The following is a 15,000-nucleotide window of genomic DNA, read 5'->3' on the forward strand; positions in this document are numbered from 1 at the left end:
TCCCTCGATGGAAGCACTGCTAACAACCTTACCACACCTCATGAAAAGTAAACGTGTGTTTTTGTTCTTACTATCAATTTACTATTATTTTAATATCTTACCGTCTGTGTGTGTACTGTGTTGTAAATTGTATACATACAAGTACGAGTTTGGTTTATCTGGGTGCATGCCAAAACACAAACAGTTTCATGACTGTCGCACTCATTTCATTCCATAACATTTCATTTCACTTCTGTCTTCAGTTCCAATTTGAAATTGAACTCTTCACTTTTTACTGACGATGAGGGATCAGCAGAGGAGTCAGAAGACAGTTCTTCTGAAATTGTGAGGTATGAAATAAAGTTGAAGTGCACTTTGAATAGTTTACAGAACAAGTCAGTTACCCATGTTTTTATGTTGATAATATATTTTGAATTTATATTATCTCTTGCACATGAAGTACATGTAAAAACAGTTTATTAGTAACTGCAAGAAACAATGCTTAAAATTTGTTACAGCATTATATAGATATCCCTACCTTTGGAATTGTTTTATGATAACAGCCTTCTCAAATAGTGTCCACCAGATCACAACTAGTTCTGGGGTTTGGTTTTACCTTTTATACATGTATCATACAGGAAGAGATGCTGAATGAGGGGACAGATCTTCTTAATTGAACAAACTGACTGTTTAGTAAAATGTTTGAATACGACTACAGTCATGTTAATGTTTTGTTTTGTTCAGATACAAGAAGCTATATAATTCTGCCATCCAACAGTTGAATGCTGATGACTCCATTTCAGATGATAGTGGTGCTGAGTCTGAGGAAATGGAGTAAGTACATGTTGATTTTAATGTGAAAATTGAAACACCTTCCCATTATTTTTTCCCTACCTTTTGTTCATTAATTGTTATTTACTTTTTAAGGTAACATTTATTTTTTTGATCTCTTTCAGTCTGAATTTCATTGAAAGCAATTCGTCTGATGATGAAAGTTTGATGGAAGATGTGGGCACTCTTGTGGAGGAATCTGATGTTGAGATGCCTACAGAAGATATTCCATGTGTGGAGGATAGACCAGATGTTTCATGTGTGGATGACAGACCAGATGTTTCATGTGTGGATGACAGACCAGATGTTCCATGTGTGGAGGACAGACCAGATGTTCCATGCGTGGAGGATAGACCAGAATGTGGGCCTCACCGCAAACTAAGCAGAGGTGAAGACCTCTTCAAGTTTCGTAAAGAGGTTAAACTTGCCAGAGAGAGAAAGTTTATCTGCTCCCTAGACCTTTTTCTAAAGTTGTTTGAGGGAAGTTGTAAGACACCTGACTGTGACAAAGCCCTACAGGTCAAACATCACTTTGTGGGAACAACACTTGTTGTAAATACATGGTGCAAGGATGGACACACCTTCAGGTTTGCCTCATCTGAGGAGTTAAATGGCATGTTTAGCAACAACTTACAGGCTGCAGCAGCAATCCTTCTGTCAGGCAACAATTTCAGCAAAGTCAGTCGAATGGCTGACTTCATGGGCCTGTCCTTTCTGTCATCTTCAACTTTCTATCGTATGCAGCGACTACATTTGTTTCCAGCAGTTGAGGAGTGGTGGTCCTGGATGCGTGAAGAGTTGGTGAAGGAGTTTGCTGGTTCTGAGGTAGTTGTGGGTGGAGATGGACAATGTGACTCTCCTGGGTTCAGTGCCAAGAACCTATGTTATTTCCTGATGGAAATAACCTCAAGTTACATCCTAGAAATTGAGGTGAGGGACAAGCGTCACGTGGGCCTTGCATCTACAAACATGGAAAAGGACGCTTTGAAAAATGCATTATCCAGGCTTAAAAATGTACTTAATGTCGTTGAGTTGGCAACTGATGCATCATCTTCCATTAAAAAGCTTATTGGTAAGTCAACATTATTGTTGTGATATCCTTACTTGTGTTGTAAGTCAAAACAGAAAATATAGAGTAATGTAATGTTTTATAAATAGACTGACTATTCTAGTAACAGACACACTTTACCAGTATCTTGTTTGTCAGGCAGAGATAGATCAAACAGGCAGATCAAATATGCTATACCTATTAGTATAATTGGTAGCTTTTATTATTAGTATTATTGTTACTATTACTGTTAGTATTGTTATTTTTGTTAGTGTTGTTGTTATTATTATTATTATTATTATTATTAGTAGTAGTAGTAGTAGTAGTAGTAGTAGTAGTAGTAGTAGTAGTAGTAGTAGTAGTAGTAGTAGTATATACCACACACGTGAATAGTGCTTTTCGCACGTACTGATTGGCTAGCTTGGAGGTGATTAGGCAAGTAGTATTCACCTCCGAGCAGCCGAAGAAAAACAAAAGGACTTTTGTCGGCATGTTGTCACAAAGAAAGTTACTCTTTGGGCTGCTAGTTATTCAGCCTGTGTGGTATATACTAAAACAATTATTCACCTCAGTGTCGGTGAAAGTGGTGGATATTTACCTCCACTTCGGTGAGTAATTGATAATTACTATTATTATCGATGCAAAAATGAGAATTTGATGCACGTAGCAAAATTTGTAAGAATCCTATCTTAATTTTTTACGTTGCTATTTTCACACAGCAAATGAGTTTGGGGAAGTCTTTCATAGCCTTGATGTTTGGCACAAGTCCAAGAGCATCAGGAAATGCTTGGCCAAGGTACTCCGTATGCATTTGCAGTAAAATCACCGAGTTTACAGCTTGATGTAAACAAAAAAGAAGGGATTATTGTCATACCCTACAGCTGTGACTGTAGTGCTTCTCTTTGGGAGGGGTGCAAGAAGGTTCAACATTTTACAGTGTACTTGCACAGACCCAATTTCATCAAGAACCTAAATGATTACTGTGGGTTATACAATTTCTCTAATGTTGTTTGGATAACATATAAATTCAATTACATAATATTATTGCACTTTGTCAGATAGGACAAGCCAAGTCCATGAGTAAAATAAAAGCCTGGTCAGATGCTATCATCAAGCACTTCTGGTATTGCTGCTGTGTGTGTAAGCAGTCAGAATCCACATCTGATGAAGAGGCTTTAAAGGTGATGAAAGTAAGTAACTCCCATTATCTTATGATCAGTCTACAGTTTGGTCTATTGCATTCATTCTATGAACTTTGAGTTGCCAGTTCACTTTAATACTTTTAATGATGTATTGATTGTTTATTTCATTTTTTTCCTACAAGGATAAGTGGATTGGCCTCCTACACCATGTGTGTGATTCACATGTCTGGTTGTCTGGGAAATGCGACCACGAAGACCAGGTCCATAACCCCAGTCTACCTTGGTTTGATAGGCGTGACAATGACTATGCAGAGTTGCAAAAGATAATTTTAAACCCGGAGTTACTTGAAAGTTTCAAATACTATGTGAGGTTCAGGTAACACATTACTTACTTTAGGGCAAAACTTTGTAATAAATAATGAATCCGTTTCAACAATTAATCGTGCAGATAAGATACATGTACAGTTGTATTTCACAATTGTTTCACTCAAAGTAAGCTACCTTGGTAAATGTCACATTGGTATAACTAGCACACCATAAAATTTTAAGCTGGCTGCATTTCCATTTGTTTTCTTACTTTTCTCAGACACACAGGCAACATCGAATGTGCCAACAGCCTGTCACTAGTGTACACACCAAAGAGAACACCCTTTAGGTATGTCCATAGTCCATAGTATGTTATGTATAATTGTCATGTCTGGTTGACAAAAATAGGAACAATGTTAGATTATAACATGTTTCCATAAAATTGAACTGTAAGGTGCATGAGATGTCTCCTTTCACGACTAGGAAGACACTTAGCTAAAATTATCATTATTTTGCTTGTATAGTTACAGGGCTTACAAGGTTAGGAAGTACCTAGCAGCCATGGACTGGAACTTCCATCTAGGTCTTGCTTCAGCCACCAATAAGTCAGGCAGCGAGATCACCTCTCGGAAGTATAATCAACGGACCAAGCAGTGGGATTTGAGAACTGTCAAGGCTCTCAAGACCTATGAGTACATCCCACTCCTCATAGCTAGAATTTTACATAGCAGATTGGCAGATAATGATATTGTCACACGTAATGTGTCACTCAATGCAAGTGACCCTAGGCTTTTGGCACCCACTATTGCTGCTAACCCTCCCCCATCCTTAAATGAATTGTTGCAAAGGAGGAGTAGATTTAGTCTGCCCTCTAAGGATAATGATCCAGAGGACACAGACAACAACACTTCACCTATGGAGCATTAAAACACAGGGTTGATGTTATCAAATTGTTGATTTAGTGTAACATTTTTGCCTTCAATTCTCACAAATTTGTAACATATCTGGGTGAGAAAGTAAGTGTTGATCATTTTACAAAAAAGCTAGTGTTCAACTTTGAACGTTAAAAGAAAAAAGTGTCAATGCATCTATTGATCACAGTGCTCAATGAGAGTAAATAACTCACATCTGTATGTACATTATTATAATTCATTGCAACAATAGTTACTTGTTCCCAGAGTATATCATTAATCAGTTGCAACTCACGCTCAACGTTGAGCACATTTGGAACTACTCGAATTAGACTTCAGATTTCTACTCTCAAATATAAAATAGTAAAGAATTTTTGTTTTGTTTTGAGCACCAGTTAGAAATTTCCCAGGGCAATGGTTGCAGCTTTCACTGAGAGAATAAAATTATAATTTCTTTCTTTATTTTGTGCTACTGGGAGTAAAATAATTTTTACTACCTAGTTCACCATTACTTATCAATTTATTTTATTCAAATATAGAGCAGTCACTAGGATCTATTTACATGTAATCCAAAGAAAACTGGAGAAAATCTTGTGTTGAAGCTACATGTATTCATATACAGTAACCATTTGCATCTATATTTTGGTAATCCAAAGATAAATAGAGATAATTATTGTTGAACTATAACAATGAAAAATTCATGCTACTGTTACATACACCAAGGAAACTCATCCTGAAAATTCGAACTGAAAAACTGCTCAATGGAAAGAAGTACAAGTGGTTGTCATGTCACTCACTGGAATAAGTGTGGGACTGTAGGTAATAAGAACTGGATACTGGCCAATTGATTTTTTTTCTGCATTTCTATGGATGAGCTGCACAAATTTTCATAAAATGCTTGAAGTTGAACAATTGTGTATATATGATGAGAGCTAGTACATGTAATAACAGCTGGTTTTCATTGCTTAAACACTGAATAGACTTGTAGCTTCTAAATAAACAGTGAAATCCACTTCCAACGAATAATTTAATGCTCCCTATACCCCATATAAACCCCAGTGAGTGATGGGAACTGTGCCCTTATTTTTAACACAACACAAGAAGGGCACACACGTCTGTTCCCTCTCCCCAAGTGCCCATGTCTGGCCAATATAAATTGCCTATAAGCAGCTTTTCGGAAAGCTCTTGTGCTGTTGTCCTCCCTATCATTCCTGATATCTCCCATATTACGAATGCACAGTTGCAGTACATCAGGATCAAGACATAATTTGCCAAAGCGTGCAGATGTTGTTATGCAATTTCTTTGCTGGCAGCATTTATTTTCTATTGCTTGTGGCATAGGCCTGCACAGGCTACATACACACCACTCGACCAGTGGGGCACTCCCTGACGGGCCAGGATCAACTTCACCAGCTGATGGTTCAGCCACTGCTGTGGTTGTTGCGCTGGCAAGTGCAGTTTCGGTGGTGTCTTCCTCCCCAACCATGTTTGTGCCCTCTGCATCTAAGTCATCCTCCATTATGAGGAGAGTGTGAATATAATCCATACTCCCCACTCCTCTGCGAAGACTTCGTACAGCCAATTTCCTCACCATCCCTTCATCAAGAGTAGCAATAAAATCCTAAAACCATTTAAAAGCAATGTAATTACTGTGCTGAATTATATCACAAGGATGCCGGCCAACATAATAACAATAACTTTAAAGTTATGTTTAATTGAAACCAAATACTTGTTAGGGTTAGTGGGTAAACATTTTCCACAAATTTTTATCACATACAAAGCTAACAGGCTTGACAACAACAACAACAACAACAAGTTTATTTCTCTCACTTTGCCTAGTTAAATAAATACATTATGAGAAATAAAAATAAAATAGGAGAGCACTGGCTGCCTAGAATAACTGAGAAGTAATAATGATAGGCAGGCAAGAAACACAAGCACATAATCTAAAATATTTCATTTACACAAGGTAAGGAATGATGTTGTCTTTAATGAAAATGCTTTAATGAAAATGCTCCTAAAACAGAGTACACTATACTAGGAGATAAATAAATAGTAAATAATTAAAATAGTAATAAATATATGTAAAAGAAGAAGCTTATTTACATTTCAATTTTTAGAATAGGTATCTACATTTAAAAATTGCCCACTGTACAAAATTTATCCACACAAGATTGAATCTGGAGTTGGATTGAATCTGGAGTTCTCCAGATCTTATCTGGAGTTGGAGTGTAGTAAGGTCTAGATTATATACGAGATTTTGGTTGCCGCAGTGGAAAAAAAATTCGCACTTACAATACACACGTGGCAGTGCAAGAAGGTATTCGTACACACGAAAGCAACTTCCCTCGAGATGCACCGATTGTACAAGAGACGAGAGAATGGATTACCTTCACGTCATTGTTTTCTTTGATGCGTTGTTGCTCTTCACTTGGAACATCGCCGCCACTCGATAGACGAAACCCATCGAGTCTAGGTCGCACTCTTCTTTGAGCGGGTTGAGATGTATTATCCTGTAACTCCTAAAAGTCAAAAAGCAAAGAAAATTTAGAGCCAATTCAGCCTGCAACTTCAGGGAATTTCTGACTGTAAACATACTCTGTTTCTGCAAGGTTTATCCCTTGTTCCACATTTGCAGTTATTGCTGCAAAGCACATTTCTTCCTTTGCAAGGGCATCCTCGGTTGCTGTTCTCCTTGCGCTTTGTAGTACACGCACTTTTGCATTTACAAACCGTTGAAGGAGTAGCAGATGCTTCCTAATGAACAAATACAAAAATTCTGAGCGACCTCGTTTACATGAAAGTCATGAATGCAAAATACATGTAAATTATTTTCACTTACCGGCAAATCCACAATGGCGTCCGACATTTTCCGAGAGCGCGAGAGCGAGTGACGACGCGCGTGCGCAGCTCATGACATTGTCCCTTTAAGTCAATAACTACACGATGAACAAAAAAGTCAATTAAATTAGTTTAGTCTAAAGATCCAATTTCATTTAAATCAAAGGGTACCACATCAACATGTGGAATGTCAGGAAATTCAAGACATCTGGGGAGAAGGAAGAAGTCTCCCCAAAGTAGTTTGTCAAAAAGGTTGTGTTGGGTCGACCATAATCTTGTAGCTGATATGCAAGACAAGCAACAAGGGGTAAATTTCCAAACACTGTGTTTATTAATAAACCACGCTCTTGATCACTTAACAAATAAGAAAATGGAGGAGGTGTTTCTTTTTGGTTTAGGTGAACGACCTGATCCATCACATGTTGTCTTTGCAGTCCACATCTTAAAGCCAGTCCTCTCGCGCCATACAGTTTGCACCTGACTGAATCTCTTGACCTTTCTCAATTTTGGTCAGTTTCTGATCGAGCATAATGAGTTCCCATTACAGGCAATGGGCACATAGAGGTTGCTCTGGGAACATGCCAAGACTGGGGTAAACTTGTACAAGTCGCATCACTCGGGATGTCTTTCATATTTAAACAAGAATCATTAACCTGAAACAATAATGCAAACACATGATTGCAATGTCTGCCGCTTCCTCCCTTACACGAACAGTGTGCTTTAAAAACCTCTGCCCTGCCATCACACTCCCTAAAGATCGCGGCTAAATAATGAGGCTCTTCACTTTTTCTTAGAGATCTATAGCAATTGCTGACATGCGTAAACATATCCTTCCCGAAAGAGCTTATAGCTTTTCCCTCCAGCATTCTTTTTTCTGCCTTGCTCGAGCCACGAAGACCATGTTGTTGGGCTACATTTTGGAAAATTCCTCAAGGATTTTGACCATGTCTGTTCTTTGTTGAATAAACAACGACAGCAACGCACATGATTCACACAACAAGTGCAAGCGGCTGCCATTTTGCAAGGCAAATTAAAGGGAGCCTCGTTTTCACACAATGTAAACACTCAATTCAATGTAACGTGTGTGTTAGCCGAATTCGTCTACTGGGCATGGAAGTCAAGTCAAGGGAATGGATTGGTATGGCAAATCTGTTCATATTGGAGCACTCTTTTTGAATATATAATGTATCAAATGTAAATTATGTTTGAAGTGTTAACTGGACAGCAATACATACAGTGGACACTATGGTGATGGTTGGTGATAAGATGAACCATAACGAAAAGCCTGTGGTAAACTTCATGCTGCTGATGGAAACTGGGAATTACATTATGTTCACTGCATTTGGAAGGTCTCTTTGACAGTTCCAGGGTTCGGGGAGACAAACTGCTCAAGTATTTGCCTCTCATCGCCTCAGCGTGTGTATGCATTTTGTGTAAAGCACTGTGCAATGGCTGTGGCTGCAGGTTATCTCTCAGATTTAAGATCATTCTTGAGGAAGTGTGTCCCAGACGTGAAGAAATTTACAGGTGTGCCAATGACCTACAAATTGAATTAACCTCTCAATGTTGTTTCAAGCTGTAGACAGGTCAGACACGACTCCTATTGGTCAAGATAAGAAATTGAAAGACCTCAGAGCTATGCTCTAACGAGTACATCTTTCAAAGACCTCCCTTTTCTCTGTGAAATGAGGGGAGGGTTCTTCAAGATTTTTCTTAGTAAGGGCTGGTTTTGTATAAGATGCCATTCGTTCATAAGAATATGTTTGAGATCAGGCAATGATGGGCGGTATTCTGTAAAAAAAAGGGCAGAATTCTTTTGCCCGTTTTTGGTTTATTTTGTACAGCCGACATTCTTTGGCTAAAATTGACTTCAGATAGAGTCACGTTCAAAAGGTTATCTGGATAACCCCTGTGGTGTAATCTTTGTTTGAATAATGTGTTGTGTTCTTCAAATTTCGCTTTTCAAGAGTTAGTTCTAAGAAGCCTTACGGCTTCAACTTTGATGAAGCCTTTCCTGACAGCTGGAGGGTCGCAGGAGTTAAAGTGTGTGTATTGGAAAGTCTCTGTTGGTTTAAAGTGCGTGTGCACATCAAGAATAGAGTGCTTTTTGAATCGGTCGCCATTGTATACACATGTATCCAAGAATGTTATTTCAGTATCTGAAATCTTTGCCGTGAATTCTATTGTAGGATGACAGCTACTCCCTAGCTCCATGAGTTTGTCTATTACCTCTTTGTCTTTGTTCAACGTAAGTCTTAGCAATAGACCTTTTCGGCTTGTACATTTTGTTTTCCCAATACAGATCATGTGATAATACTCAGGAGGTTTGGTCTTTTGTTTTGTTCATTAAAATGAGGGCATGCAAGCATGAATATGCCTGCATGCACTCTTTTTAATGAACAAAACAAAGGACCAAGCCTCCTGAGTATTACCACATGATCTGTATTGGGAAAACAAAATGTACAAGCCGAAAAGGTCTATTATCTGAGGAAGTGAGTTGGAACTGGAGGTTCGTTTCCATAGAATGTTTTGTTATTCTACATACAATGGCGATTCCTTCCTCCTGAGGGATGTTAGTGTAAAAGGCTACTAATAGTCCTGCTGTTAAGGAACAAAAAATCAAGGAATTGTTCACTTTGTGATAGAAGCATGAAACTTGGCACAATTATACAGCTGTAGACGCTTAATAATTCTAGATATGTGGGCATTTCAAATTTGGCGTTTATACCATGAAATGTGCATGTGCAAAATCTGCCTAGCACGAAGATGAGGCTGAATAATAATTTTCGGATTTCTTGTATAATTAAGTACTTTTCTTAACAAAAACAAATACCAAGTGATGTTCAGCTTACAAAAAATACACTTTGAATTTTTGTTCACATATCATGTGACTAATCATGTGACAGTAATATAGTAATATTTATAGAAAATTCATATTTAAAAGCTGATTTAGATATGGTAATTAAATGAAGTCGAATGCTTATATGAATAGAAGTATTTTTGGAAATAAAATAAACAACGGTTATGCAAAAAAAATCATTCTGAAGTTTTTTGGTAAAAAGGCCAACCCAGTCTCTTCAAGGTTTTCAAGATGGCGGCCATGGTTTGTTGAAGTGCTACATCTTCTTTCTCTGTAAGTAATGTAATGTACTTCCACATAGATTGTGTTTTAAAATTAACGTTGATATGAGTGTGTTGCATTTCTTTTTTGCAGTTTTATTGAAATGATCTTCCACTTTCATCGTTAGTTTGTGCTTGTGCACTCAGAAGGTCTGAAGAAAACCAACCCTCAAAACAGTAAGTAAACCTCTTTATTAGAACTATTTTACATGAGTTGCATCTTCATTAAGGTTGATTACAATATTTATGAATATTTTGCAGTTTGCTTGAAGATCAAGTTTTACCTTGTTCATTGTCTGTGTCACTGTATAAACCACCCCTCCAAAACATTAAATAACCTTTTTACTAATATTATCAGTAATTCTTATAATTATTCAATTTTAAGTACGGAGCTATAACGGTTGTTTTTCTCGACACCTATCTGTGAGAGGCTGAACTATTGTACAAGTAAATATTAACATAAAATTTAACATTTGTCTTTGTGCATTTGTCTTGTTTAATAATAAATTTTGTGTCAGATGTAATGCCTTTCTTTGTGCGTCATGGAAACGTCCACTGAAGACATCAACTGGAACCTCTGTATTCAAGAGCGGAGGGGTTGGCCCAGTGGTAATATCTCTTCCATTCCCGGTTCCGCCGAGACTGGAATATTTGGCGACCTTCTTTCCCGCTAAAGTTCACTCAGCTTTCCATCCTTCTGAGGTCGGTAAAATGAGTACCAGCATGCATGGACTGCTTAGAAGCGGCTGCAATTTGCACCTGTATATGCTTCCAGTCCGCTGGGGGTAAATTGATCATTGTAAAGCGCCTTTGAGACGTTGTGATAAGGGCGCCATGTAAATGCACCACTTTTTTTACCACTTTACTTTCTTTGTTAAAAAGCATCAGAAGAACCACTACAGTGCCTTGCTAGAGCCAAAAGAGCCAATGTAGGTGTGGGCTATAAATCACTTGAAGAAAGTATACTCTCATTTAAAGAGCTAGGAGAACTTCCTCAAAATCTAAATCCTGAAAAGCTTAACAACAACTCAGGAATAGCAAACACACTTCAGATTAATCAGGCCTTGTGGCACAAGTCTTGTAGATACAAATTCAATAAAACGGAGCTCCAGCGTGCTGAGAAAAGGAAAAGTCGTGACAGAGAATCATCTCCCCACAGTCCACTGAAACACAAAGGTCATGCTCTTTGTCAAAACCAGAAGAAAAAGGTTGCTTTTTTTGTGACGAAGTTGATAACACCAGTGCCCTTCACCCAGCTTTCACATTTAATGCAGATGCAAAAGTAAGGCGATGTGCGACAAAACTTCACGACCGCCGACTCTTGGCAAAACTTGCTGGTGGTGACATGATTTCTCTTGAAGCTCATTATCGTCTGAATTGTCTGGTTTCCTTGTATAACAGAGCAAGCCATATAGATATATCTACAGACCAAGAAAGTGACGAGCTTAGTCCACAGGGAGTAGCATTTCCTGAGATAATCTCATACATCGACGAGTTCCTAGAAATACAGCAGCCAAGTGTTCCAGTCCAAGCTCTGAAAAGACATCCCAAGAGAATAAATTCGATCACAGCTGCTGCCTTTTAATACTACTGCCCACCATATAAATAATCCACAGTATCAAGACACAACAGAGAAAGAGAATGCCCACTTCCAACGTATGTTGGTTTAAAAATCCATGGCACGACCAGAGGACGTACATTTTTAGTCTGGGGCTCTGTATTTTCTAGGACAGAGTTCTCAGTCTATCAACTGATGTGGCCAATAGTGTCTGTGCACTTTATGAACGTGATGGCATTGTGTGTCCTCCTATGCTGCGAAATGGTCTCCTCACCTCTGCTGGAGTTGATAACGTTGATCACAACCCCAGCTCTACCACCTGTCGAGACTCATTTCATGGCACAGCGATTTCTCTTGTACAACATCTAACTAAAGATAATTCTGGAACACCCTGTCCACAACCTGTGATTGATGCTGCACCTCAAAACCAAAAGAAAATCGCATTTTTACCACCACAGTACACAGATGTGCAGCCAGTTAAACAACAACGGCATGTATGTGCGAGCTTCAAATGTCCAGCTAATAACAGGTAACAATCCTCACAATTATGGCTAAACAAAAGAAGTGGAATGGCTAATACAACATGCAGAAGATCTGTGTGGAAAGGAAAAGCCACTTTTTGCACTCGGGAAACAAATGCAATGGAACTGGCCCGACTCTCATGGTGAAGATCCTTTTATTCTGATGTTTGGGGGCTTACACATAGAGATGGCTGCTTAAAGATTACTTGAAAAGTGGCTGGACAAGAGCAGTTGGACGTATATGACATGGCAATGGCAGAAGTTGCAACTCCAGGCATTGCTGTGGCATTCATGTCTGCAAACCAGGTTACAAGAGTAAGACGGGCTAATGAAATTACTGCAGCAAGTCTTCACGTCCTTCAGCGTCAAGCATACAATAAGTACCTTGAGGAAGACCATAGTGAAAACCAAGAACCTACAACCTTCCAACAGTGGCAGGAAAGTATGTCTTTCAAACATCCTCAGTTCCTGTATTGGTCGCAAGTGTTGGAACTTGAGCTTTGCTGCCTCCAAGTAGTCAAAGCGGTTAGATAGGTGAACTTCAAGCTTTACCTTGAATCTCTGTTAAAGTTAACTCCATGGATGTTCCCTCTTCACCAGAAAAACTACTCAAGATGGCTTCCAATCCATATTCGAGACATGCAAAAACTGAAAGACAGACATCCAGATGTTTCCCAGCACTTTATAAATGGATCCTTTGTTGTGCACAACACAAACCGGCGATTTTCTGCTATTGCACTTGACCAAGCTCATGAGCAGGAGAATGCATCAATAAAAGGCAATAAGAGGCGGTGCTGTAGGATTACCAGTCTCCTGCTGCATTAAGGCGTTGGATGGTGGCAAGCCCTGAGATTGCTAGGATGAAAACAGAGTTTGAATGCACGACAGTCAGTGAAAATAAAGACACCATGAGCAAACTCAAGGATTCCAAGAGTCATTTAAGAAAGACATGGTCAATCGTGCATTGATCCAGAAAGGGCACTCAGGAGGGGGTATGCAGGCCAGATCTAGTAGTCGCGCACGCCTCGGTAGTGTCTGTCCGTGACGTCATGATTGTTGCCAACAATGCCGATTTAATGCGGGTCCATGGCAGCAAGTGTGAGTATTATGACACCCATCCATACGTGAGTGGATATGAGATTATTACAGTACAAATGTCACCTTTTCTGCTGTAGCACTCAATTGGAGGGGCTCTATGCCTTTACCATGTGCCCGTGGGCTACGAAGCCTAGGAGTGAGCGTTGCATTCCTTGGTCTGATTAGTTTGTGACCTTGGAGCGCGGAAGTTGGATAGTCAACCACTTCCATCGCTATACTGTCAGACAGTGTAATGGTTAATCCCATAAGGAACCCGAATCACCCTGCCTGTTCGTCGGCCATATGGCTGCGGTTCAAGCTCTTCACCTTCCATCAGTGACAAAAGAGCGAAACACCGGGTCGTGGGGGTGGTTGCGACATTCTGCATGCCATCGGGCCCCGGGTGAGCACCTAACAATACAAACTGCAGACATTTTATCATATGCAAACTTTAGAAAGATGATGCTTATTGCTTTGGCAAAAGGCTAGGACTTTGTTCTATCCTGAATTAGGTAGTCCTTTCTCATATGAGACTTTTACATTTCATGTGAATTGAGTACCACAGGTGCAGTACATTTCACTCAATTGCATCTCGTAGCAAAAATTACACTTTATCAAATTTTTAGGGTTCATGTTATTACTGATAAAAACACTCATGGTAATCATAATATTATCTAGCTATAAGAACTATTATGAACTCTTAAACCATGCTTCTGTGTCTTGAACCATTAAAATTCCACAAGAAACATGCAGTGTGTGGTATTTCCAACTTCCCACACAATGGACCTACAGTCCCAGACAAAATTGTTGAAACACTTTACAATACCTTGCCCTCCCACAATGTTGCTTTGCCAAATGGGCTCAGAAACTCGCAATAAAACCACATTGTGAGAAGAGAGTGACCTGCAAAAGCTTCAGATATGTATAGCCGTTCTAGCGCTGAAGCACTAATTGGGAACACTGTAAATTGAAACTAACAACAAGAGGCTCTAAGTAGCCGAGACTCATGCGCTGCCAGGTTATTTGTACTTTTGTTGACAGTTTAATAATAACAACAATAATAATAATAATAATAACTTTATTTTACACCATAAAACAAGGTATATAGGTGTTACAAGAATCTATTTGAGAAAAGTTGTTCTTAATTATCGTGTGAGTTCAATGACCTATTCTTTTCATCTTTATTTTTTTCGATGGGTCCATGGACCTGTAATTTTCAAAACAATTTGAAGGAAGTTCTTATTTTTTCTCTGGGTCCATTGAAATGTAAATTTCTCTCCTCTTTCTTCCAGTTTGCAATTTCTGAAGTAGATTTATGCTTTCTTATTATTAGTTTCAGGCTTTCTATATTTGTTTCAAAACAATTAAATTTATTTTGAATAATAGAACAAAAGAGATCAATAACAGAATCTACATTTGAAAATACGTTTGTTACATGTTGTGGTTCAGAACCATTCTATACAAAAACATGGTAACTCATCTTTTGCTTTGCATAACACTGGAAATCACAACTAATGCAGTAGCTAGAAATTCACATCAAAAAGCCTGTGCTGCTTTCCTTATTATCCAAAATGGCAGTTTTAAGCTGTTGTTTACTGGGAACCACATTACAAGAAGATTGTGTTAATGACTACTTGTAGCACGCAAGAAGTCAACACCCAATTTC

The 15,000-nt window shown here is 38.7% G+C and overlaps 1 protein-coding gene and 1 pseudogene across 1 annotated transcript; one reads left to right on the top strand and one right to left on the bottom strand.

The window, feature by feature from the left end:
- The window catches only part of LOC138037211 (uncharacterized), a 4,822-nt pseudogene extending 589 nt beyond the window's left edge, over positions 1–4,233 (top strand).
- On the bottom strand, positions 4,159–7,086 carry LOC138037212 (uncharacterized). Its single transcript, XM_068883187.1, has 4 exons — positions 7,060–7,086; positions 6,816–6,974; positions 6,608–6,739; positions 4,159–5,838 (listed from the first exon to the last, which is right to left on the bottom strand). Exons 1-4 carry the CDS (start codon positions 7,084–7,086, stop codon positions 5,245–5,247), a joined length of 912 nt encoding a protein of 303 aa, XP_068739288.1. The 3' UTR covers positions 4,159–5,244.
- Between the last annotated feature and the right edge of the window lie 7,914 nt (positions 7,087–15,000).

This window comes from Montipora capricornis, chromosome 2 (assembly GCF_036669925.1).
Source record: "Montipora capricornis isolate CH-2021 chromosome 2, ASM3666992v2, whole genome shotgun sequence".
Lineage (NCBI taxonomy): Eukaryota > Metazoa > Cnidaria > Anthozoa > Scleractinia > Acroporidae > Montipora > Montipora capricornis.

Bases quoted from the DNA above. Each gene is read 5' to 3' on its own strand.
- LOC138037212 (XM_068883187.1), bottom strand. From the start codon at position 7,086: ATGTCGGACGCCATTGTGGATTTGCCG. The intron at 6,975-7,059 runs GTAAGTGAAAAT...TTTGTTCATTAG, and splicing joins ACGCCATTGTGGATTTGCCG to GAAGCATCTGCTACTCCTTC. The intron at 6,740-6,815 runs GTATGTTTACAG...TTTGACTTTTAG, and splicing joins ATAAACCTTGCAGAAACAGA to GAGTTACAGGATAATACATC.